Here is a 24,632-nt window from a genome sequence, read left to right on the forward strand (position 1 = left end):
CAAAAATTAACCTGACTACATTTATTATTATACTTCTTATGGCATTGATTTGTACCCCATCTTGCAATATCTCAGAGGTATTCCTGTACTAACCATTCATAGTTTCAGGAACAAGTATGTAATTATGATACTTTGACTCTTTGTCCCTGTCTTAATTCTTGATAAATTATTAAAATATTAAGTGTAAAGTGAAATTTTTATACTTGAGGTTTTCCTATTAATTTATAATTTGAAATATATATTATTCTATTTCAAAAAACTTTCTGAGCACTTATTATGTATCTTTATCTCTTCACCCAGATCAGTGCCCAACACAACACATTTCCTTAGAATGATTATGTGCTACGCAATTGGAATGCATAGATGAGCAGTCTCTACACTAAAGGAGTCAGACTAGCAGAGGAGCCCAACGAGTAAAGCACCATCTCTTTATCATGAACAGAGCATAGATGGAGAGTACTTAATTCAATCAGGGACTGACTCAGAGAGGTGAGGCCTTCCCTGATCATCCTATTAAAAAATAGCAATGCACCATCACACGAACTCTCTATCCCCTTTGCCCTGCCTCCTGCCTCCAGCCCCTAAGTGAAATCAGTATAGAAACAGCAGGGACTTTATCTCAGCTAATACTTCATTTAGAACAGTACCTGAAACATAAAGGACTTTCAATAAGTACTTGTTAAATCTGAATGAATGAAGTTTAATCTGAGTCTGGAAAGTCTTGAAGGACTTAGCTTGGAGAAAAAAAAAAGGGAGGAAAGAATACATAAGATAGGAAAAGTCTAGGAAGGCATGGTAGGGTGAGATATTTTGGCAGCAGTGTTATTGCCCTAGGACCTCAGCAAATTTCAGTGTTGGAAAATGCCCAGTGAAGATGGTTTTTAGCTTTTTGCTAGTAACATTAGTATAATCCTAGGAATATTAGTAAGATTTCAGGCCTTCTTGAGCCCATTTTCATGCCAGATAGTGATACATTAAATAGATAAAGATGTTAAGTATTAGAGCATTCTAAGACACATTGACTCTGTGTGTGTTTGAGTGTGCGTATGTGCAAACATATGAGGGATATCATTGTTTAAAAAGTTGTGGTTGCTAAATTGTTCTTTTAGAGTGGCTTATCTCAGTAAGGAGAGAAGAAAATAAGGTAGAAAATGTAAAAACTGCTATTTAATCTTTTAAGATTTAACCTACTGATTGACTTTTCTATTAACTGACACATTCACAGAGAGAATCCTCCTAACAGACATATTACCATTGTCTACCGCTAGCTGTGGAATTATAAAACAAAATTCAAATATTAAACCAGTTAAGAACATATTCTGTTCACAATCATAGAGTTAACTTATAAGCTACCATGGAATATTCTCATCCTGCAATTGAAGGTGATGGCCCATCATGGATCCTTTTATTGTTGCTACAATACCAAAATATTGAAAAAGGTTTCTGGAAAAAGAACCTAAATGTCTTATTTCCAGCTTTTCCTAAGAGAGCTGAGGAAAGTAGTCTGCCTCAAAGTTTATGCTGCAGAAGTGATAACACTCATTAAACAGAGAAACAAGTTCTCATCGCAGCTCAATGGAAACGAACTCGACTAGTATCCATGAGGATGCAGGTTCAATCCCTGGCCTCACTCAATGGGTTAAGGTTAAGGATCTGGCATTGCCATGAGCTGTGGTGTAGGTTGCACACCTGACTTGGATCTGGCATTGCTGTGGCTGTGGTGTAGGCCAGCAGCTGCAGCTCCAGTTTGACCCCTAGCCTGGGAACTTCCATATGCCATGCGTGTGGCCCTAAAAAAAAAAAAAAAAACAATACTATGATGTTTACCAATTAAGAAATTGATGACCATCTCTTATTTAAAATGTATTATAAAATGTATTATAATTATACATTCTTAGGTAAATTCAGGGACTTGACAGTTATATATACAAAACAGAATTATTTGTATTCATCTAATCCTTTGAGGATAAATGTCTTGGAACGTGTGGTAGTTAATGTGAAGATTCTGGTGTGAAAATACTTGTATCAGTGAATTTTACTGCTTTATTATACCTTCCTTCTCACTAGTAATATTCTCAGGGGAGTTAATGCTCCATGTCTATGGATACCAAGGGTGGGGGAACATTAACTTGGGATGAATTTTATAAAGATAATTATAGTGAGCCCTTTGTATCTGTAGGTTCCACCAACTGTGGATATTGGAAAAAATTATTTGGAAAAAATCACTGAAAGCTCCAAAAAGCAAAACCTAACTTTGCTGCATGCATGCAACTACTTCATTGTATTAGGTATTATAAGTAATCTAGAGATGATTTAAAGTATACTGGAGGATGGGTATTTGTTATATTCAAATGCTATACCATTTTATATAAAGGACTTAAGCACCCACAGATTTTGATATGGAAGGGCAGTCCTGTACCCAGTCCCCCCTGGGTATCAAGGACAAATACACTCTATTTGGTAAGCTGGTTGGATTTGTCCCACTAAAGAAGATTGCCTCTAGGTTCCTTTTCTTCTGTAGAAGAAAAATGAACGTGTTGCTAATTGACCACTTTCTCAGCCTTGCTTTTGTATTACATTGGGTATTAACACCAATAATTGTAAAATCACTTTGTAAATGTAAAGTGCCACATAAAGCCTGTTTGGCCTTATGTATCTGCTACCTCTATAACTTACTAGGCTAATGCAGTCAAGTTTCTTGACTCAAACCAATAAAAGAAAAACTGTGTTTTATATGGCGTTATAAAGAATAGACCTTTATCCTTATGAAGAAGTAATAATAGCTCATTTTATTGAACACTTAACTTTGTATCCAACATTATTCTAAGCTCTTTTACTTAACATTAATTCATTTAAAGTATAGTGGCTACTTATTAATGGTGTAGTCATTTCTGGGTAGTTCATTCTCTCATTAAGTCATTCAGAGTAGACAGTGCTCAGAGTAGATAGCATCGTGGGCAATTTGTGTTTTACAGTAAGAACTATAGCACCTAATGATATCACATCTATTTCATTTTATTAATTTCATGATGCATTTAAAATGTAAATGAGATGGAAAGCACTTGATTTTGATCGATTAATATAAGCCCTGTAAGTGTTGAGCATGATCAGTAATTCTCTCCTTTACCCTCTGTATTCACTGGGATGTGTGGAAAGAGCATGGATTTTAGAGTCCAACATAACCTGAGCAAGATTCATAATCTTTTGGTTGTTGTAAGGAGCAAAGTAGCTGCTCAGTATACATTTTGTTCCATCATTGAATGATGGAAATGCCTGGTACAGAGGTTCTTGATTACCATGGGTTTCATTTCTTTAGTTTTCCTTCAAGGCTTTGGAAATAGCAACCTCCCTTATTGTTCACGTCCTCAGAGTGATGTTTGTTGACCTTTGACTGCAGCAGTAGTTACTGATTAGAACTTCCAGATCTGGAGTTGGATATGCATCCCAAATTATCCCTCTTGGAAGGAAACCCAAACTGCTTCTTTGTAACATCCTTTTCTTCAAATTAATTCTTTTTTCCTTTTATATGTCCTATTAAATTTTTCTTTTCTGTTTGAACCTTACTAGTATAATGAACTTCTATATTAAAACTTTTACAGTGAAGCCATAATATAAAAATCCACATCTTTTAAAGTAAACTAGTTTTTCTTATAAAATGAAAGAACTGTGATCCTTTAAGCTAGTAGTATTGGCTGCAGAGTTATAACATTTCCATCATGTTCTTTATGAAAACCATTCTCTTTCAGACTTTTGAAATCCTTGGTGACAGAAAGCTTTCCAGCCTGTCCAGCTATCAGTGCACCTACTGCTTAATATTGATAGGATTCTTGTCAGACCCGGGCTTTTGCATAAATTAGTGTTTAACCCTCCTATCCATAGATAATGAAAGTAAAATTTGACTATGTATTATACATTTTACACTCTGAGGGGGTACCATAAACTTCCCTAGTCTTATTGATTCTTGGTCAATTTTACCAGTTGTTGTGTAATATGGATATCATCACTGAGAGTCTGCTCTCCCTTCTCATCCAGAGGATCTATTTGCCTTACTTTTTTATTTTAACAAGCAGCTTACATTGTACATGGGGGAGAAAGTGAAAAGAAGGTGAAGGAGTTCTGAATTGCATGAAGAAGTACACTTTAAATAATATTATGAATGAATTTGGAATTTTTAAAAATTTATTTTTTTTTTTACCTTAGTTCTTTTCCAGAAGGTTGGAAGTCTTTGAAACACCCAAGAAAATGTAAAGCAGAGACTTCACACCTTCTTGATTTATTCTTGCTGTCATTGTCCAGCCATGGATGAATGGAGAAGGAGAAATAACTTAGTTCTTGAACACTGAGAATATTTACATATTCAATAGGAACAAACATTTATTATGCTTTCCTTTGAGTACAATGATGAGCAAACTACTTTCCAAAGAGTATATTATCAGTTTGCCTAGCCTATATTGAACATCTCAGATATTTCAGGTATGGAACTGTGTGTGACTAAAAACATGATTCATGAATTTCAGTAAACCTAGAAATAGTATTATTACAGCAAAATATAAGATGTTTAATAGCCTTAAATAAATTAGATGATATGTAGTGTCTAATTTTTCTTTACCTAAGTCGATAGAAATAAGTCTCTCCCTCATTATTCTTGGAGAAAATTTTCCTGATACCTTTTTCTTTCTTGAGACATCTAACCATCAAAAATGATTGAGAAAAGAAGCTAAATTTGGAAAGAGAATTACTTTTTTTTTTCTTCTTTTGTCTTTTTGCCTTTTCTAGAGCCACTCCCGAGTCATATGGAGGTTCCCAGGCTAGGGGTCCAATCAGAGCTGTAGCCACAGGCGTAAACCAGAGCCACACCAACTCGGGATCCGAGCCGTGTCTGCGACCTATACCGCAGCTCATGGGAACGCCGGATCCTTAACCCACTGAACAAGGGCAGGGATCGAACCCGCAACGTCATGGTTCCTAGTTGGATTCGTTAACCACTGCGCCACGACAGGAACTACCTAGAATGACGTATTTTTTAAAGTTAACCCCATCATATACCAAGCATTTTGAAATCTCAACATGAGGAAAATTTTCATAAATTCAAGCATTACTAAGAGTCATTTATACTTAGGGAACAGCAAGATGATATATCTTAACTAACTTATTGAAATAAATTAGAATAAATGATCGAGAGTGTAAAGATTAGAGTTACTTCTGTAAAAACCTGCTTATAATTGGAACATATATACCAGGCACCATGTGTAGGTCTTAACCTACATTAACTGATTTAATACCTACAGGAACACTGTAAAATAATTATTAGTATTCTTATTTTACATACATGGAAAACTACAAATACAAGTTCAGAGCTGTTAAGTATGCCTAAAATTAAGCTAATAAATGGCAGAGCTGATATTTAGTTTTCAGACATGGTGATGTCATAGCACATGATTCTACATTTCAGCTGTAAATGAAGAGAAATGATACCAACCTACTTGAGGGTTTTTGTGGGCTTTAATGAAATGATGTATATAAACATTTTATCATAGCAATAAGTTTGTACTCAGTCTATCTAATATACTATTTTGTTAAAGCATCTTTCAACCATGTAGTTCACTCAGTCTTTGGTTCTCACAAATTTAGAGTATTTAAAATAGAGAACAAAGAGGTATGGGTATAGAGGTATCAGCTAATATTTCTCAAGGGACTAGGAAATATTTATATAGGGTAGAAAAAGAACCAATCCATTCCTTTTTAGCATTTCTATTGCTAAAAGAGCTTAATCTTATACCAAGAATCTCTGTTTAATCTTCTAATTTTCTCTGGAATCTAGTTTGAAGTTTAAACTACATTTTAGCCACCCATCTATGTTCTAGGTAGTAGTCCTCCAATTTCCACTAAGCAAAAAAAAAAAAAAGGCTAACAAATTACCAGAATAACTTTTCAGAAAATGGACTTCAATTGCAGTTCAAGTTAAAACTTGATTGGGAAAATAGTTCTCTTCACATATAGAATGAAATAGTCCTAGGAGTAGGTTGTAGAGATTTTGCTTGATGACAAGTACAATATGAGCAAGCAATGATCAAGCAGCTGCTGAAAATATTAAAGCAAGGTCATATTGCAGTAATACAAGAGTTTGCTCATCATGAGAAATAATAGTATTGTGTTCCAAGCAGACCGTATTTGTGGTATTAATACTAGGTTATATAGAATAGTAAATATTAAAATGTATTATGGAGTTCCCGTTGTGGCTCAGTGGAAACAAATCTGACTGGTATCCATGTGGAAGCAGGTTTGATCTCAGCGGGTTAAGGATCCAGCATTGAGGTCTCAGACAGGCTTGGATCTGGCGTTGTTGTGGCTGTGACATAGGCCAGCAGCTACTGCTGCTGTGATTCAGACCCTAGCCTGGGAACCTCCATATGCAGTGGGTACGGCCCTATAAGTAAATAAATAAAGTGTATTAAAGAAAAGATGATCAAAATAATGGGAGATTCTGGAAATAATGGTATTTGACAAATGATTTCAGGAACTGAGTCTTGATTTTAGAAAATAGAAGGCTAAGGAAAGGTATAATACTTGTTTCAAAATAATTTAAAATCTTTCATTGGACAGAGGCAATGGGCCTAACTAGAAAAGCCTAGGTTGTCACACCTTCTAGGGGAAGGATACAGAGGAGTCGAGTTGGCTACCTGAGGAAGCCTGAGCTCCTTTCACCAGGTATTTGAAGGAGACAAAACCATCACATCAGCTGTGTGAGATGTGGGGGATGAATTTTGTACCTTGAAGATCAGATCTCTGATTCATGGGCTACCTCATACTTCTAAAATTACAGCTTTAGAAGTTCCCATCATGGCGCAGCAGGAATGAATTTTAGGAACCATGAGGTTGCAAGTTTGATCCCTGGCCTTGCTCAGTGGGTTAAGGATCTGGTGTTGCCATGAGCTGTGGTGTAGGTCAAAGACGCAGCTTGGATCCTGCGTTGCTGTGCCTGTGGTGTAGACAGGCAGCTGTAGCTCTGATTGGACCCCTAGCCTGGGAACCACCACATGCTGCGGGTGTGGCCCTAAAAAGCAAAAAAAAAAAAAAAATTACAGCTTTATCAACTAGCCTCATAATTGATAAGGACGTTTAAACATCTATTTATGTTTCACTAAAGAGAAATAATTTTAGTTCACTAGACAGACATCATTAATATGGTTTGTTGGGTGTGAATGAGATTTAAATGTGAAAATGATGTTTGTTACATAGGGTCGCTATCTGCTATAAGATTTGAATTTTTAATTCTTTTCCTGTCAGTCTAATGTTCCTTAACCTACACTAAGGGAGATAGTGAAAACATCAGCAAATGATTTTATTTTCTGTATTATTAGGTATTATAACTTTTTTCTTATATAAAGCATGTCATCTCCCTTCTCTACTCCAACACTCAGTACATTAAAATGGCAAAAATCTGGCCTGCATTTTATCAATTTGACATGGAGATTTTTTTCTAATTCTCTTTCTTAAATCTCTATTACAGGTCACTGAAGCATACCATTACTATTCGTCTCAAGTAGTCAGTTACACAAAATCTATCAGGCCAACTTAGAATAAAAGGCAGTCTAACATTATGCTGCAGTAATTATTACTTTCAGAGAATGAATTAGTTAATTCCTCTTAAAGTATGTTTTATTATCTACCAATTTAAGATGTAAAAGTGATATAAATTATGAGAGTGAAATGATGTGACTGATTAGTGCTCATAAGTTTTAACCACAAAATATTCTAAAGCATACTTGTTCAATTACCATATTTGGGAAAACAGTTGCTTTTGCAAAGATAATTTATAGGCATTGACCTGAAATATCAACCAGCATAGATGGGCATTTTTCATTATTAATCATCATTATTATTGTCTGCTTTTTAAACAGTGTATCTAACTGATTTCTTTTGACTGCATTTGCTAAAATTTTAAGAGTATTAGAGTATAAAGACAAGATATTCAAAGAGGTTAATCATGTTAATTTATTTTTAGTTTTTCTAAAATATATTCATATTTTATGCAAATAGTAGCTATAACTTTTGATCATTTTCAATAATGTCTTTGCTAATTTCCTCCTTCTCTTTGTTCTATTTGCCCTTTTTTCTCTGTAATTAAAAAAAAAAAAAAAGACTTCCTCCTAAAAGAAACAAAAACAGTGGTAACAATAGAATGATTTATAACCTGAAATGATTAGTTTTTGTGGATAGACTTTTTTTTTTAATTTCTGAAGAAATAAAAGGAAGCAAGTGGCAAGAGTCTTTCTCCTTGCATTGGCTTTTTCTTTCCTTCAGTGGCTTTTCCATTTGCCTTATCTGATGAAAGTAGTTTGAGGATTACTCTTAACAACTGTCCTGAATCTTAGCAAAGTCTCTGAGTCTAGACATTCTAACTGAAGTGGGCATGTATATATTATTGTTAAAAAGTTACCTAATTCAGAATAATAGACAACCTAAATGGCTTCTTAGCTGAACTCTTTATAGGCGTTATCTCAGAAATTCTCCTTGTAAACCAATGAGGTCATTACTACTGTCTGTATGAGAAAACTGGGACATAGAAAAGTTGAGTAACTAGGAAGTGGGGGAGTCTAAACTCAGTCTCAGATCTAACCTAAGAGACCAAGGTTTTAAGTCTTAAACACCGATGCCATTATAAAGTGTCTTTCAAGGATCTTTGAGTATATTGGTGTCTTTTGGAGCAGAACTATGCTTTCTACCCTGACTTCTGGACAAAATTTTGGACTCTATTTAAGAACATTTAGCTTTAAAAGAGGAAATGAATTGTAGAGAGGTACACATTTTTACAAATCATATGTAAATGCCATAGACTCCACTATGGCATTTCAACAAAGATACTGACCATTAAATGATATTTATACTAGCCTCAGGACAGAAACCATCTATTTATTTTAAATTGATTTTAAACTAGCTATTAGCAAGTTTAATTTATTATTATTAAACTACTTTTTCTTATTAGAAAAAATTAAGCAAAACTGTCTGGAGCAAGGCATGTAAATATACACTGTGTGAAGCCATGGAAAGAACTTTGGTGTGGACAGCCAAAGGGGTCTTTTGAAGCATGGCCTCTTACTCTGAGAGTTACTCTGAGCCTTAGTTTGTTCATCTGTAGAATGGCGAGATTAAGTAATTCAAAGCATTGTTGCAAGGATTAAATGAGATAATGCAAAATGCCAGGCATGTAGTAAAATAATCATTCATTCCCTTTTTTCCTATTCCAATTTTCAAATCAAGTTAGGTGTGTTTTGAATTGAAGAGTTTCTACCTATACTTTTATTATTTGAAATTTGGTAAGTGACATGTTCCCTAGTCTTTTCTGTACTATATTCTCCTAGTTGAAATGTGTATGCAGCCTTTTGCTGTGAGCTGAATTTTCTTGAGTGCCTAAGCTGTCAAGAAAAATAGCTTGTAGCAACATGGATGAAACTAGAGACTCTCATACTGAGTGAAATAAGTCAGAAAGAGAAAGACAAATACCATATGATATCACTCATATGTGGTATCTAATATACAGCACAAATGAACCTTTCCACAGAAAAGAAAATCATAGATTTGGAGAATAGACTTGTGGTTGCCCATGGGGAGGGGGAGGGAGTAGGAGGGATTGGGAGTTTGGGGTTAACAGATGCAAACTATTGCTTTTGGAATGGATTTGCAATGAGATACTGCTGTGTAGCACTGAGAACTATGTCTAGATGCTTACAACGCAACACGATAATGGGAGAAAAAATTATGTATACGTGTATGTGTAACTGGGTCCCCATGCTGTACAGCAGGGGGAAAAAAAAGTGTGTTGGGGGAAATAACAATAAAAAATAAATTTAAAAAAACAGCATGTTTACCATACATTAAAGGATAGAAGAATTTAATGATGTTAGAGGAGACACAATAGTGCTTTAGCTAATATGTAAACACCCAGTTTTCTTCCATGTTAAAGTTCAGTTGCCTTGTTTAAGTAGTGCTTTAGTTAGCAGAGTAAAGAATAAAACCCTTGAGCCAACTCTTCAGATGATTTCCTAATATCTCATGGAATCATCAATAATTTCAGTTCTTATGTAGCTTTAGAGAATATACTCTTTTCTACAAAGAGCCACAGTGAAATGCCTCAGAGTTCTCCTGAAATTCCACATAATATAGGAATAAAAACCAACATTGCTTTATGTCAGCCATGCACTTTGGACCACTTGTTTAGTAATTAGATTTTGAATTGAATCATTGTGCTTTTGGTCTTGAATCATTGTGGGTTTTTTTTTTTTTTCTGCCACAAAATATTTGGTTTAAATAAATCATTACTGAACATAGTACATTAAATAGATGATCTTAGAGCTGCTGTCAAGGGAAGGGAGAGTATAATTCCACATTGTGCTTTATTCTAAAATGGTATCTTGTTTTATTCAAAGTTTCAAAAACAGATAAATTAGTCTATTATCATAATTTTTTCTAATTTTGTTTATCTATAATACCTTTGTCATATGCTAATGGCCTGAGGGTTTTTTTTTTTTCCCCATTACATATAGAAGATGAGTTTTTAATTGTCAAATGGGAAATTTAATTTATAGAAGTCAAAAGCAGGGTTTAGATTTTCTCTGTGGTAGCCTGCAAAGGCAAAAAGGCTCTGAACTCTGAGTCAATTTGATTATCTCCAGTTTTGACATGCACTGTATCTATGTTTCTTGCTCACATTACTCAGAAGCATAGTGTGAAGGGCAGACAGGACTGTAAATGAGAAGCCTGTGTTCTGGTTCAGGTTATAGTACTAATTACTTGAGCAAATAATAGCTTGTTTGTTATTTGGACAGACTGTTCTTACAGAAATATTTTATTTGGTATTCTGGTTCCAGGCTACTACAGGTCCAGTTTATTTTGTAGTCTATTGAATTGGTATATATATATATTTTTTTTATTATTATTTTTTGCTATTTCTTTGGGCCGCTCCCTCGGCATATGGAGGTTCCCAGGCTAGGGGTCGAATCGGAGCTGTAGCCACCAGCCTACGCCAGAGCCACAGCAACATGGGATCCGAGCCACGTCTGCAACCTACACCACAGCTCACAGCAACGCCGGATCGTTAACCCACTGAGCAAGGGCAGGGACCGAACCCGCAACCTCATGGTTCCTAGTCGGGTTCGTTAACCTCTGCGCCACGATGGGAACTCCTGAATTGGTATATTTTTTAAAGGGACAGTTGGTGGAGTTCCCGTCGTGGCGCAGCAGAAATGAATCCGTCTAGGAACCATAAGGTTGCGGGTTCAAACCCTGGCCTCGCTCAGTGGGTTAAAAATCTGGCATTGCCGTGAGCCGTGTAAGTTGCAGATGCGGCTCGGATCTGGTGTTGCTGTGGCTGTGGTGTAGGCTAGCAGCTACAGCTCTGATTGGACCCCTAGCCTGGGAACCTCCATATGCTGCAGGTGTGGCCCTAAAAAGACAAAAAGACAAAAAAAAAAAAAAAAAAAAGGACAGTTGGTAAACTAAAATTCAATGTTGATCATAATACATGACTCATATAGGCAAAACTGTTATCCGTAATCTTCAATTACTCTATTATTCTTCAATTTTCAGTTACTCTAATATAATAGAATATTAGTATAATTGATCTAAAATAGATTACTTAAAATATTTTAAGTTCTACTTCTACTTTTAATTATTCTTCAATTTTCAGTTACTCTAATATAATAGAATATTAGTATAATTGATCTAAAATAGATTACTTAAAATATTTTAAGTTCTGTCTTTTTTGACAAAAAGACAAAAAAAAAAAAAAGGACAGTTGGTAAACTAAAATTCAATGTTGATCATAATACATGACTCATATAGGCAAAACTGTTATCCGTAATCTTCAATTACTCTATTATTCTTCAATTTTCAGTTACTCTAATATAATAGAATATTAGTATAATTGATCTAAAATAGATTACTTAAAATATTTTAAGTTCTACTTCTCGAAACCATTATATGATTTTTTTGTTTTTAATTTTGAATGGGACAAAGGTATTTTATTTTATTACTTGGACTAAAAAAGTAAAATCAAGGTCCCAGTTTTCCAGTGGGAACCAAGAGAAAATGTTAGGAATATCCAAGGTAAAATCACAATTAAACACAACCTAGGGCCAATTCAGAAAGTTCAGTAATCTTCAAAGTGGTTTTTACACATTAATTAATCCTCATGGCATCCCAAGGATGAAAGAAATATAATTCTCATATTCTAGTTACTGATAACTGCAGGAAGAATCTGAATGGATCAAGATGTGCCATTTCAATACAGCAGGTCAAGAAATATTTCATCAAATATTAAGGATGTACCACATCAGCACTGCATGAGGCACAAAGCATCCCACTAATGTGGCCTATTTTACCGCTATTCTTTTTTTTTTTTTTTAAAGACTATTTTTAGAGCAGTTTTAGATTCACAGCAAAAATGAGAGGAAGGTACAGAATTTCCCATATACTCTTCACCCCAACAGATGCATAGCCTCTCCCATTTATCAACATTCCCCACTAGAGTAGTAGGTTTGTTAGAGTTGACAGGCCTACACTGATACATCATTATTGCCTAGAGTCCATAGTTTACATTAGGGTTCACTGTGTTGCATGGTTTTGGACAAATGTAGAGTGATAAATTTCTACCATAATAATATGCAGAATAGTTACAGCGCCTTAAAAAATCTTTTGTGCTCTGTGTGTTCATCCCTCTGTCCCAGCCTCTGCAGCTAGTGATCTTTTTACTGTCCTCATATTTTGCCTTTATTACGTGATATTTTGGGAAACCAGGTTTGTCTTTAAAATTGTCGTTTGGTCAGGTTTTATATTAAAGTTACTATTTCTGTTAACTGACTACACAAGCTAACCAAACAGGCAAAGGTGGTCTGGAAATTCAGAGTCAGTGGTTCATATGTGAATCACTCAAGAAGACATGTACTCATTAGTATTTCAGTGTTCAAAATATTCAAAGTTCAAGGATTATTGCTGAGAGTATATATGGTATACATTTCATATACTGGCTTATGTTTTTGTGACTACTATACAAATTGTTAGTATAACAAACTGACTCAAAATTTTTTCATTAAATTATACACAAAATAGCTATTAGAGATGATGACATTAATAAGTTTTTCTAAGTTTTTGTGAAGAGAATTGCCACCCCTGTCCCCCACTCCCACCAGTAATGCATAATCATTGTCTCCTCACAGTCATGGCTGTGAGAAAATGCTCAAAGAATGGTAATCTAGTCTGAAAAATAAACAAATGAATGACAAAACAGAAAAAAAAAAAGAATGGTAATCTAAGAAAAGGCAGTCTAGTAAGTTAAGTAAATATGAATTTGTAGCTGAAGCAGAGGAAAATATAGTATTATCAGCAAATAGAGCCCCCTTGCCCCTTACAGAAGTTCCATAAAGGCAACTTTTAGGTGTTAGAGGCAGAGGCAAAAGAAAAAATATCCAAAAAGAAAAAGAGAAAGGGCAGCAAACCCAAACTTCCTGAATTTCAAAATTATTTTCCAGGCTGCCCTAGCACTTAGAAATAGGAAGTTTTCTCCTCCTTCGTTTGCTGAGCTCAGGTTTTCTCAACTGTTGTCATTGGGATTGGATGATCCTTTGTGGCTTGGGCTGTCCTGTGCATTGTAGGATATTTAGAGCAGCCTTGGCCTATTAGATGTAGTAAAAACTCCCCTAACCCTACCCCTTCAGTTTTTAATAACCAAAAACATCTCCAGACCTACTAGCTACCAGTTGCACCCCTTTCACCAAAAATGACTCCAGAATATTGGGGGATTGGGATGGGGAATCACTCCCAGTTGAGAACTGAGAGTTAAGGATCCACCTTCTTAGCTACACTTCATCTTTACTTGTCAAACAGAGAACCTGAGTTTCACACCTCCTACTGAGATAATGTTCCAGGTTTCAAGTGACTAAGGTACAGTGAGCTTTTCTAACACAGCAATTTGTAAATAAGGGAATATATATTTGTATTCTCACTCCAGAAGTAATGTGCACTAATGAGAGACTAAAAATGATAGGAAAGATGTAGATGTGACTCATCAAATGTGTTTTATAGGTGAAATTATCTATCTCGTTTTTGCATTGGTGCTGTGACTTTTTTTTCCTTTCAAAATATCACTTCATTCATGCTTGGTGTCAAAATGATTATTGTATTATGTGTTTTTTCAGTGAAAGGGTTAATAAACTAGTAAATATTAGCATGAAAAGAGGGCACATTTGGGATATTAGTTATTTAGTACTTTAAAACCAGGTATTTTTATGTGATAGCATGGCTCAGGTGAGGAAGAAAATGAGTCCCAGTAAAATAGTTCTAAATCTCAAAAACTTAGGTGAAAATGATATTGGTCAGTTCTATTTTTATGAAAATTATTACATGTCTTTTAAAGAGGCTTGTCTGAGTCAGGGAAAAAAAAAAAAAAAAAAAAAAAAAAGGGCCTGATCTGTGTACTCTCCCTCTACTGAGCTCTGTGACTTGGAAAAATCACCTCTCTAGGTTTAGAGATTCCTTATCTGTCAAAGCTAGGGGGACAGACCAGATGGCCTTACAGGACTCCGGCATCTCAAAAATAGTGTCAGATTTTTTAAACAATGTTAATAAAATTTTTTTAAAAAGTTTTTAATTTTAAAGGTGTTACATACTAGTGAAGCTAAAGACAAAAGATAGGAAGAAAAACAAGGTATAAATTTCATTTAAAAATGACTCTGAATAAACTAATCTACTAAATTGAGCTGTGTATTATATAGAAAGAGGTACTCATTCAGTGCTGAAAAATTACTAGTTTAAGACTATAGGAAGTAGGGTTTGTGCATAGCCAGGTTTGCCCTCAACTACTCTGTGGAAGAAATATTTAAAAATTTTTAAAAAGCAAGATTTGCCTTTGCCAACAAGTTAAAACCAAGCTGTAAGAATCATTTTTATATTTTGCCTCCACTTTGTATAAAACAATTGTGAAGAAATCAAGTAAGTTGAAAGAAATCTCATGGTTGGTCATATCCATAAAACCATTTAATTGTCTTTGACTTGTATAAACTGAAAAATCTTTTAAATAGTAGAGAGAATTTTTTCAAATAGCAATGTCATATTTGTTACATAAATCTAGATCACTCACTCAGTAAAAGCAGTTTCCTACCTTTAACAGTATATTTTGTTGATAAAGTATATAGATTTTTGGATATCCTCTAACCAGCTAGGTGCAGAAAATAATAATACTCCTTTCTAATTCCTGAAATAATTACTTCAGCTTCTACAGGAGCAAATATATTTCTATCTTTCTTAGTTAATATGCAGAGCTTCAAATTTTGGCATGTGTCATAAAAATAGTTTCTTTTCAAATTTAGCCATAATATTTGATAATAATCATTCAGAACAGTGACCATATTAATAAAAAATAATTCCTTTCCTGAACATTTTAATTTTCTTCCTGTGTTTTAATTGCTTTACTAAATTACAGACATAATATCTGATGCTTCTAACCATTTTGAGGTTGATTATTAATGAAAGGAGCATAGAGAAAGGAGAGCTAATCTGGAATTTTGTTTCTAAAATGTAGCTTTTGAGTTATGCTAGATGTATTGTCAGATTTCTCCATTCTCTTATTTAGGCACCCTTAAGAGTGATCATCAATTTTTGGCTACTAGTTTATTTCTTTCACTTGCAGACTGAGACTCAAAGATTTAAGCAGCAGTGTCTAAATCAAAACCTAGATTTACCTTACAAAGTGACAAAACTTTTCTGGATTTTATTGTCCTTTATATAAAATGCAAATAATGATTCTTAAGAATACTGTGTAGAATGCCTATTAATAAGAAATATATTTGTACAAAATATTAAATATCATTTCTAAACAATAGGAGTTGATCAAATTATCTTAGCATCTTTCTGCTTCCATCAAATAATACTGCAATAGTTGGATCTGTAAAACTTAAGGAATAGGACTCAGTCTTTCACATAACTTCGTATACTATTAATAAAGTCAAAGGAAAGCAATCTTTTGGAATGGGAGATTCAATGATAAAGTGAGGAGGAAGAAATAGGATAAATTTCCTAAATCATCCAAATTATTGTGCCATGATAATTCAGTTGGAATTTAAACTCTACTTTTGAAATAGACACTGTTTCTTTCATAAACAAAAATGAGAGCCAATTTTTTTCTCTCTCTAAAGGGAACGTATTTCATGGTTGCATTAATTTAAAAATATTAAAATAGCAGGGTGGCAGCACTCAGTAAGAAACCAGTATAGCTTTTGGCTACATTTCTGTTGCTTCTAAATACTTTTCAGATATTGTAATTAACTGTACTCTTTCTGCTGTTTAATCTGCTTATCCTAATTTATCCATGCTATTCCTTAAGCTAGTTCTACACCCTTAGTAAGAAAGAAAATGAGAAGAAAACAGTTTGTTTCTTATTGTGGTGATTGCTATGTCTTGCATGAAGCTTTCTTTATATGTAAATTTTATTTCCCTCCTCATTCCATTATTTTTCCCTGTCTCTGGATGTAAGGTTCTTAATGATGTTGGAGATTTCATCAGATGAGGACAGATAGCTGGTGAATTTTCTCTGGCTCCTCAGTCCCTTTTCTGTATCTTACTAAAACCCCTTTCCATGATAAATGCCAAGAAATGTTTAGAAGCCCAAATATTCAATTAAAATTTTATAATAATACTTGCTTTTCTATGTTTTCACCACAACATGTCATTTGATGAGATAACCATGCTATTATGTGGAAGTAGTTTCATTTTCTAGAATTAAATTTGATTCTAAAGTTAACAGTATAAATTTCATTCTTGAGTTTTAACAGTGTCCCTGCCTTTTTTTTTCCCCTCCCCTTTGCCACCCTCTATTATACAAGTTAACAGATGTGAATCCCAGGGCAGCTTAAGAGGGTAAATCAAAATGGGGACCATAAAATATAAGTTGGAGCTGTTTTGAACATATCAAATCACTGCTCTTTGCAAATAGGAAGAAGAAGGCACCTATGACCAAACTCTTGAGTTCCGTAGAGGAGGTGATGGTCAACCAAGACGATCCACTCGGCCAACTCAGCAGTTCTACCAACCTCCCCGGGCTCGGAACTGATATGAGAAGGTAAAAGTTACATTGTGAGGGGCTTGCCATGTAAAAAAAGATGCTCTTAGTGTTAAATATATAAGTCCAATTATTAATATTTCATAATAATATACAGTCATGCCTATTGTGCTTCACATAAACTGTGGGGTTTGGGGGGTTGTTTTGTTTTGTTTTGTTTTGTTTTTACAAATTGAAGGTTTCTGGCTACCCTGCATCAAGTAAGTCTATCAGTGCCATTTTTCTAATAGCATTTGCTCACTTCCTGTCTCTGTGTCACATTTTGGAAATCTTATAATATTTCAAACTTTTTCCTTATATTTCATAAAGTTGATTTGTGATCTTTGATGTTACTGTTGCAAAATGATTATGATTTCACTTAAGGCATTTGGTTAGCATTTTTTAGCAATAAAGTTTTTGTTTTTTGTTTTTTGTTTTTGTCTTTTTGCCATTTCTTGTGCCACTCCCACGGCATATGGAGGTTCCCAGGCTAGGGGTTTAATTGGAGCTGTAGCCGCTGGCCTACGCCAGAGCCACAGCAACGCGGGATCCAAGCTGCATCTGCAACCTATACCGTAGCTCATGGCAACGCCGGATCCTTAACCCACTGAGCAAGGCCAGGGATCGAACCCGCAACTTCATGGTTCCTAGTTGGATTTGTTAACCACTGAGCCACAATGGGAACTCCAGCAATAAAGTATTTTTAATTGAGGTATGTGCATTGTTTTTTAGGCATAATGCTATTGCACACTTTTGTATAGTGTAAAGATAACTTTTGTATGCACTTGGAAACCAAAAACTTAGTCTGACTCTTGCTTTATTGCAATGGTCTGAAACCAAATTCTCAATATCTCTGAGGTTTGCCTATTAGAAGAAAACTGATGTTTTAATACACTACTATGTATAGAATAGGATAGAATAGATAACTGGCAAGGACCTGCTGTATAACACGGGGAAATACATTCAATATTCTGTAAAACCTATATGGGAAGAAAAAATGGAGAGAGAGATATATACATATATATATACACACACACACACACACATATATACATATACATACATATGTATATATATATATTTGATTGACTTTGCTGTACACCCGAAACTAACATAACAGTGTAAGTCAACTATCAAACAAAAAACTAATTCTAAATATAAGTATTTAGGGTAATATCACAATTACAAACTGCTTTTCCTCCAAACCTTTTACCACAAATGCTATCCCTAACCTCCTTTTTTCTCTATACCTACTCTCTTCTATTGGCGGTGATGACAGTCAGTGAAATGACTATAGATTTGAAAGCAGGAAAATAAGAAAATAAAGGACTAGATAATTATCAACCTAGATAATTGAGTTTTTTATTTATTTTTTTTTTTTTTACTTAACATCCATCCTTCTTAAGAAAGAAGAAATGGGGAGTTCCCGTCGTGGCGCAGTGGTTAACGAATCCGACTAGGAACCATGAGGTCGCGGGTTCGGTCCCTGCCCTTGCTCAGTGGGTTAACGATCCGGCGTTGCCCTGAGCTGTGGTGTAGGTCGCAGACAAGGCTTGGATCCCGCGTTGCTGTGGCTCTGGCGTAGGCCGGTGGCTACAGCTCCGATTCAACCCCTAGCCTGGGAACCTCCATATGCCGCGGGAGCGGCCCAAGAAATAGCAACAACAGCAACAACAACAACAACAGACAAAAAGACAAAAGACAAAAAAAAAAAAAAAAAAAAAAAAGAAAGAAGAAATGTTTCATATATGTCTTTAGGAATTGGATGAAGACAACATGATTGCTTATTGAGATGTAATTTTGGGGCCCTATGGTATCCGTCCAGAAACTTTCACTTTAGAGTTTTAGAAAGAGAGTTGCTATGTGAGAATCATCTTCAATAGGAAGGAAGATAAATGTAACAAAGAAGTCAGGAAATTATGGGACCAATCAAAGGCATCTCATTTTGATGAACAAAGACCTTTTTCTTAATATGTTTTTGGAAAAAAATACTCTTGCCATCTTTGGTATATGCCAGGGTTTTTGAATTTTTTTTTTTAATAGAGTTTTCCTGTTAAAACTTTTGTTATATATCATATAAAGACTATATTTTAGACTTTGTATCTTATTCTCTTCTTTTCAGTAGCTTGACTATTGAGAATTTTTAAGAAATTGTTCCCAATTCCTCATTTCAGCTATTCATTCTGTTAAGGCTATTATCCACATTATATTTGTTACTTGCTAAGTGACTTTCTCAATTCCTTAAGCCAGCAAGACCGTTTAGCACCTGAAATGCAGATAGCCTCAATTGAGATATGCTATAAATAAAAAATGCATACCAGATTTCAAAAACTTAGTGTGATAAAAAACTCAGCAAGTTTTTATTGTATTTTGAAATGTTAATATTTTGAATAGACTAGATTAAATTAACTTATTAAAATTAATTTAAAATTTTTTAAATTTCACCTTTTTTTTAAGTTCTGTACCTACAGCATATGGAAGTTCTCAGGTAAGGGGTCAAAAAGGGGCTGCAGCTGCCCACTTACAGCACAGCCACAGCAATGCGGGATCTGAGCCCTGTCTGTGACCTGCACCACAGCTCATGGCAACTCCAGGTCCTTAACCCACTGAGTGGGGCCAGAGATCGAACCCTCATCCTCATGGATATTAGGTTCGTTTCCACCAAGCCATGACAGGAACTCCTCACCTGTTATTTTTACTTTTTAATGTAGCTACTAGAAAATTAAAATTACGTATGTCTCATATTATATTTCTGCTGGACAGCACTGTCTCAGGGTCTAATATCTCTTGCAACTTTCCCAAAACTCCTCCATTGGTTAAAAATTAGTTCAGTCATCCTAAGTGAAGAAATGTTCTCTTCTGTTTTTCTAGCCTGATGATATCTGACTTCTGGTTTGCCTGAGCAAGCCAATATAGCACATTTTTCCTCTTATCACTGGTTTTTCTTTGCACTTAATACAAGGCTATTAAGTAAACAGACATTTATTAAGTCAGCACCATATGGAAGAGCTAATTCTTGACTTTGGGCATTTTTCCATGATGTATAAGCACTGACCAAAGCAAAATCAAAGTATGTGTAAGGACTTCATTAACTTTGTGCACGATTAAACATCCAATTTTAAAACAAGCTCGGTGTGCTTATGATTAAATCTCTTTTAAGGTAAATGAAAACTGAGAATTCCACATTAGCTTTCCAGGGTGTTCTAAATTGTTTAAAACAGGTTTAAAAATAGTGCCAAAGGTTCTCAAATCCCTGACAGTAATAATATAAGACAGTAGATACAGGACTCTAGGACTCTTCAAGGGTGACTTGGCTTGTTGAAGGCAGATGGGATCTGGCCTGGAGAGAATTTAAGAGAAAATGGTTGGTGTGAGTAAGGGTGCAGCCAAATGGGTGGAATTCTCAGTCCTCTGGGCCCTTCTTTAGTGTCTTTCATATGTTTTATACATGAGGGTTCCATTGAAAATTTCCTATGAAAAACAGTGCATTGCTTAAAAGTAAATTATAAACCATAGCCTTGGGTAATTGTAGCTTATTCATATGAAAAAGTACAATGCCAACTGCTCCTAATCAACTTAAGCATTATGGTCTTAGTGATTTTCTATGTTACCAGAGTTAAAACTTACATTTCTCCCAGATGCTTGCTTTGGATTGTACTGTTGACGTGGAAATCCTCACATCAGTAAGAAAATTAATTTTGGCGACAGGAGCTAGGGGACAGTCCCATGATGGTATCCTGAAAAAACTGCACTGCAGAATTGATCCCAAAAACTAATTAAATAAGCGAGGTACATGTGATCTAGTTGGAAAAAATTATTCATTCATTTTTGCACTTAATTCAGATATGTTTTTGAGATTATGAAGTAGAATTAAATATTCTTTTTATTTCCCCATTTCTGGTTTCCATTAACTTAAAACATTTTAAAAGAAGATATACATTGTAGCCAGCCATTTGACTTCCAGCAAATACAAGCATGAATTCTAATAAATGCTGAAATTATTCTAAGGTTTTATTATCTAAAATTATTTAAGATAGTGAAAAACACTTAAGGCACTTTCTTTTATCTCCTTTAAAAAACATAATTTCATAGTCATAGTCTTTTCTTTTTATGATTTGGGTACCTTGCTAGGCTTTGAATATGACATAGTAGCTGCTCAGTAAATATTTTTTAAATCAATCTATTTTTATAAAGTTATTGGTGTGTAATTTACACACTTGTTGATTGTCCTAAAAAAGTTTTCTTGGAGTTCCCGTCGTGGCGCAGTGGTTAACGAATCCGACGAGGAACATGAGGTTGCGGGTTTGGTCCCTGCCCTTGCTCAGTGGGTTAACCATCCGGCGTTGCCGTGAGCTGTGGTGTCGGTTGCAGACAGTGGCTCAGATCCCGCATTGCTGTGGCTCTGGCGTAGGCCAGTGGCTACAGCTCCGATTAGACCCCTAGCCTGGGAACCTCTATATGCCATGGGAGCAGCCCAAGAATTCTTATAGCAAAAAGACTAAAAAAAAAAAAAAAAGTTTTCTTGCAAGCCTCCAACTCCCCCCCACCAGGGCACTACACTCATATACTTCCCCAAAGGTGGAAAGGGAATTGAATTCTGCTTGAGGCTGGGTACTAAAGACAACATCAGTGATTAGCAAAAGCAGAAGGTACTTTGGAGTTAGGACTCAGTGAGAGGAGGAAGTTTCAGGGGCAGTGTGGAAATAGGCCCTGGTCTGAGAAGAGAAGGCAAGTCAGATTCAAGCCCTGAGAGGAGAGAGGGCCTCAAACTCTAGTTTCTGGACTTAAAAATAAGAGCAGATAGGGATAGAGAAAATATGCATAGTTCTTTAATCAGTGAAACTGACCAAAACTATGTGCATTTCAAGAGGTTTCTGACATGATTAAAGTCCTAGGAATTAGATATAGTTAGTAGATACAGTGTTTAGAGGTGATTTTTTTTAATTGAAGCATAGTTGACTTACTATTTTAGATATGAATTCCTTTTTTTGAGGTTTTTAATTATTATTTCTAATAGTTATTTCCCCAATGCAATTTTTTTCTACTATACAGCATGGTGATCCAGTTACACATACATGTGCACGTTCTATTAGATACGAATTCTAAGCTTCATTTTTCAGCGGAAGGTAGAGTCTTCTGAATATAATCTAAAAGTTGAGGAAGGCTTTAAGAGGGGAAGAAGCAGAGTCACAGCAGAAAGCTTTCAGTGGCTATAATAGAGTATGTGAACCAAAACAATGGGCCTTAAAAATATTTATTGGCGTTCCCATCGTGGCTCAGTGGTTAACGAATCCGACTAGGAACCATGAGGTTGCAGTTTGATCCCTGGCCTTGCTCAGTGGGTTAAGGATCCGGCGTTGCTGTGAGCTGTGGTGTAGGTTGCAGACGCGAATTGGATCCCGAGTTGCTGTGGCTCTGGCGTAGGCCAGTGGCTACAGCTCCAATTTGACCCCCAGGCTGGGAACCTCCATATGTCACGGGAGCAGCTCAAGAAATGGCAAAAAAACAAAAAACAAAAAAATTTATTGGTGGTGACAGAAGGGTATGGCTTTAGACATATTAATAGTTTGACTTCGATCTGTTCGGTGCTATCATAAACTTCTGCATAAGAATGATATGATTGGAGTTCCCACTGTGGTGCCATGGGTTAGGGATCTGACATTGTCTTTGTGGAGGCTCAGGTTGCTGTTGAGGCACGGATTTGATCTCCTGCTTAGCACAGTGGGTTAAGGATCTGGCACTGCCGCAGCTGTGGCATAGGTCTTAGAAGCTCAGATTAGATTCCTCACCCAAGAACTTCCATGTGCTGCGAGTATGGCCGGGAAAAAAAAAAAAAAAGAATGATATGATCACAGTTAAGCTTATGAAGCACTGCCGTTGGATGTAGGATGGATTATAGCATCAGAAAGAATCAAAGAAACTTGCTGCACTGGTCCAGTAGAAGCTTTGGTTAGAGCTTCATATTCTGCTGTGAAAAGAGAGAAATGGCAAACCTGTATAGAAAGACTTTGTAAGACACATCAGCAGGATGCTTCTTAGTGCAATGGAGGTTAAGTCTCAGTGTGTAAAGTGACTACATAAGTGGACTTACTTTTAATTTCACTTCTAGTTTCATATTTGTTTGATGAAAGAATAGTCTTTACAGTTTCACATGTTGACAAAAACCTTGAAACCAATAGCTAAGCATAGGTGATTATATAAATATCATGACTTTATTTTCCAAAGTTCAGGTTTTAGCAGCATTTTCATCTAGTAAAAGATGTAATTTTAAATGCCTCCCTACCCCACCCCCCACCTTTTTGGACAGTCTGGACCAGCATGTTTTTGCAAAATTTTTCAAACTTGATGAATCAGGGAAGTGATCACTATAAAGGTAGATGTTACAGGACCCCATGATGCCAGCAGGATAGACATCATATGAGGATAATAGTACCCAAAGCTCTTTATTTTCTAAGCAGGAGACTGTTTACTTGAGAAGACTTCTGAGCTGTTTGAATGTAGCCTTGGGAACTCCACCCATCCTTGCCCAGCACGAAACTGAAACAGGACTGGAGCAAATGAGTCTTCTCTCACCACTTCTCGGCCTTTTCTCTTGTCACCACCCAGAGTGTTTCAACTGGAGTGGTATCTGATGAAGGTGGGAAGTAGGCAGGGGGAGGCAACAGACTCAAGTAAATTACCTGTGAGACTAAACCAGTGTGTTCAAAGGGGAAATGATGTGTAGGATGGTGCTTCCTTCGTAGATGGCATCTTTTTTAGGTCATCCTCTCTCAGTCTCTACTCAATCCAAATTCCTGAAGTCAACATGCTAGCAATAGAGGGACTAACAGTGACAGAGATGTTCTTTAAGATTCTAGAAGAAAAAATTGTTTCAGAAGATTTTGCTTTTTGTTTACATACTGATTTATAGAAATTGTTTATAAATTAGCAGTGAGTTATTTTTCTACTTGTGACCTATTGATATTTATACAAACACTTCACATTTACAGGTACGTTTCAACAGAGTATATCTTGAATATGGAAAGGTCAATTTGGAGATCCAATTTCACTTTCTTCCTCTCTTTTTAAATAGAGTCTCTGTGAAGAAAGGAGCTGTTGACTGAAACATCCTGATTAAAACCTGTTGATAGACCTTCTACTTTCATTTGGAGAACTCAAAGGCAGATTTTAAGGGAAAAAATTCAACCCACACAAAGAATGGGAAAAAAATACGAAGTTAAATAAAGCAAGTACCTTTTACAAGTGAAAGAAAGAATTTTTTCTTCTGCCATCAATAAAATCAATGCACTGTTAAATACATTGTTTTGCTGTATATTTTATTTGCTGAATGTTATTTTTCATGTTCATCTGGTATTAACCCCATACGAATTGCCTTCTATAGAATGACAATTATAGCATATCAAAGCCTCCCCTGTAATGACAGAATTAACTGTATTTAGCTTGCCATATTTTTTGCCAAACTACCTGAGGCCAAATAGCAGTTCTTAGTATGATAACATTGCTTAATATAACAGCAAAAATATTCAAAACTTTGGATGTGTTG

General features: G+C 35.5%; 1 protein-coding gene and 1 long non-coding RNA gene across 9 annotated transcripts in view; both read left to right on the forward strand.

Moving 5' to 3' along the window:
* TDRD3 (tudor domain containing 3) overlaps window positions 1-24,384 on the forward strand; it is a 182,497-nt gene extending 158,113 nt beyond the window's left edge. For 5 of the 8 annotated variants that reach the window (XR_014820057.1, XM_013980575.3, XM_005668459.4 and 2 more), the window contains 2 exons: window positions 16,985-17,110; window positions 24,162-24,384. Coding sequence is in view for 6 of the 8 variants with exons in the window: in XM_013980575.3 (XP_013836029.2) it covers window positions 16,985-17,110; window positions 24,162-24,192 (157 nt within the window). In the remaining 2 variants the exon portion in view is untranslated. Of the gene's footprint in view, window positions 1-16,984; window positions 17,547-18,706; window positions 18,824-24,078 lie in introns of those variants that run through there. The other 3 variants (XR_014820054.1, XM_084982464.1, XM_084982462.1) reach the window with 3 other exon arrangements.
* On the forward strand, window positions 1,787-8,149 carry LOC146398609 (uncharacterized). Its single transcript, XR_014820059.1, has 2 exons — window positions 1,787-4,788; window positions 7,023-8,149. It is a non-coding gene; the product is annotated as an uncharacterized LOC146398609 (long non-coding RNA).
* Window positions 24,385-24,632: the final 248 nt, after the last annotated feature.

The sequence above is a fragment of the Sus scrofa genome, chromosome 11 (assembly GCF_054392235.1).
Source record: "Sus scrofa isolate SSC_HxYL_T2T_F1_AM1 chromosome 11, Sscrofa_HxYL_maternal_Yorkshire_Landrace_v2.0, whole genome shotgun sequence".
In the NCBI taxonomy this organism is placed as follows: Eukaryota; Metazoa; Chordata; class Mammalia; order Artiodactyla; family Suidae; genus Sus; species Sus scrofa.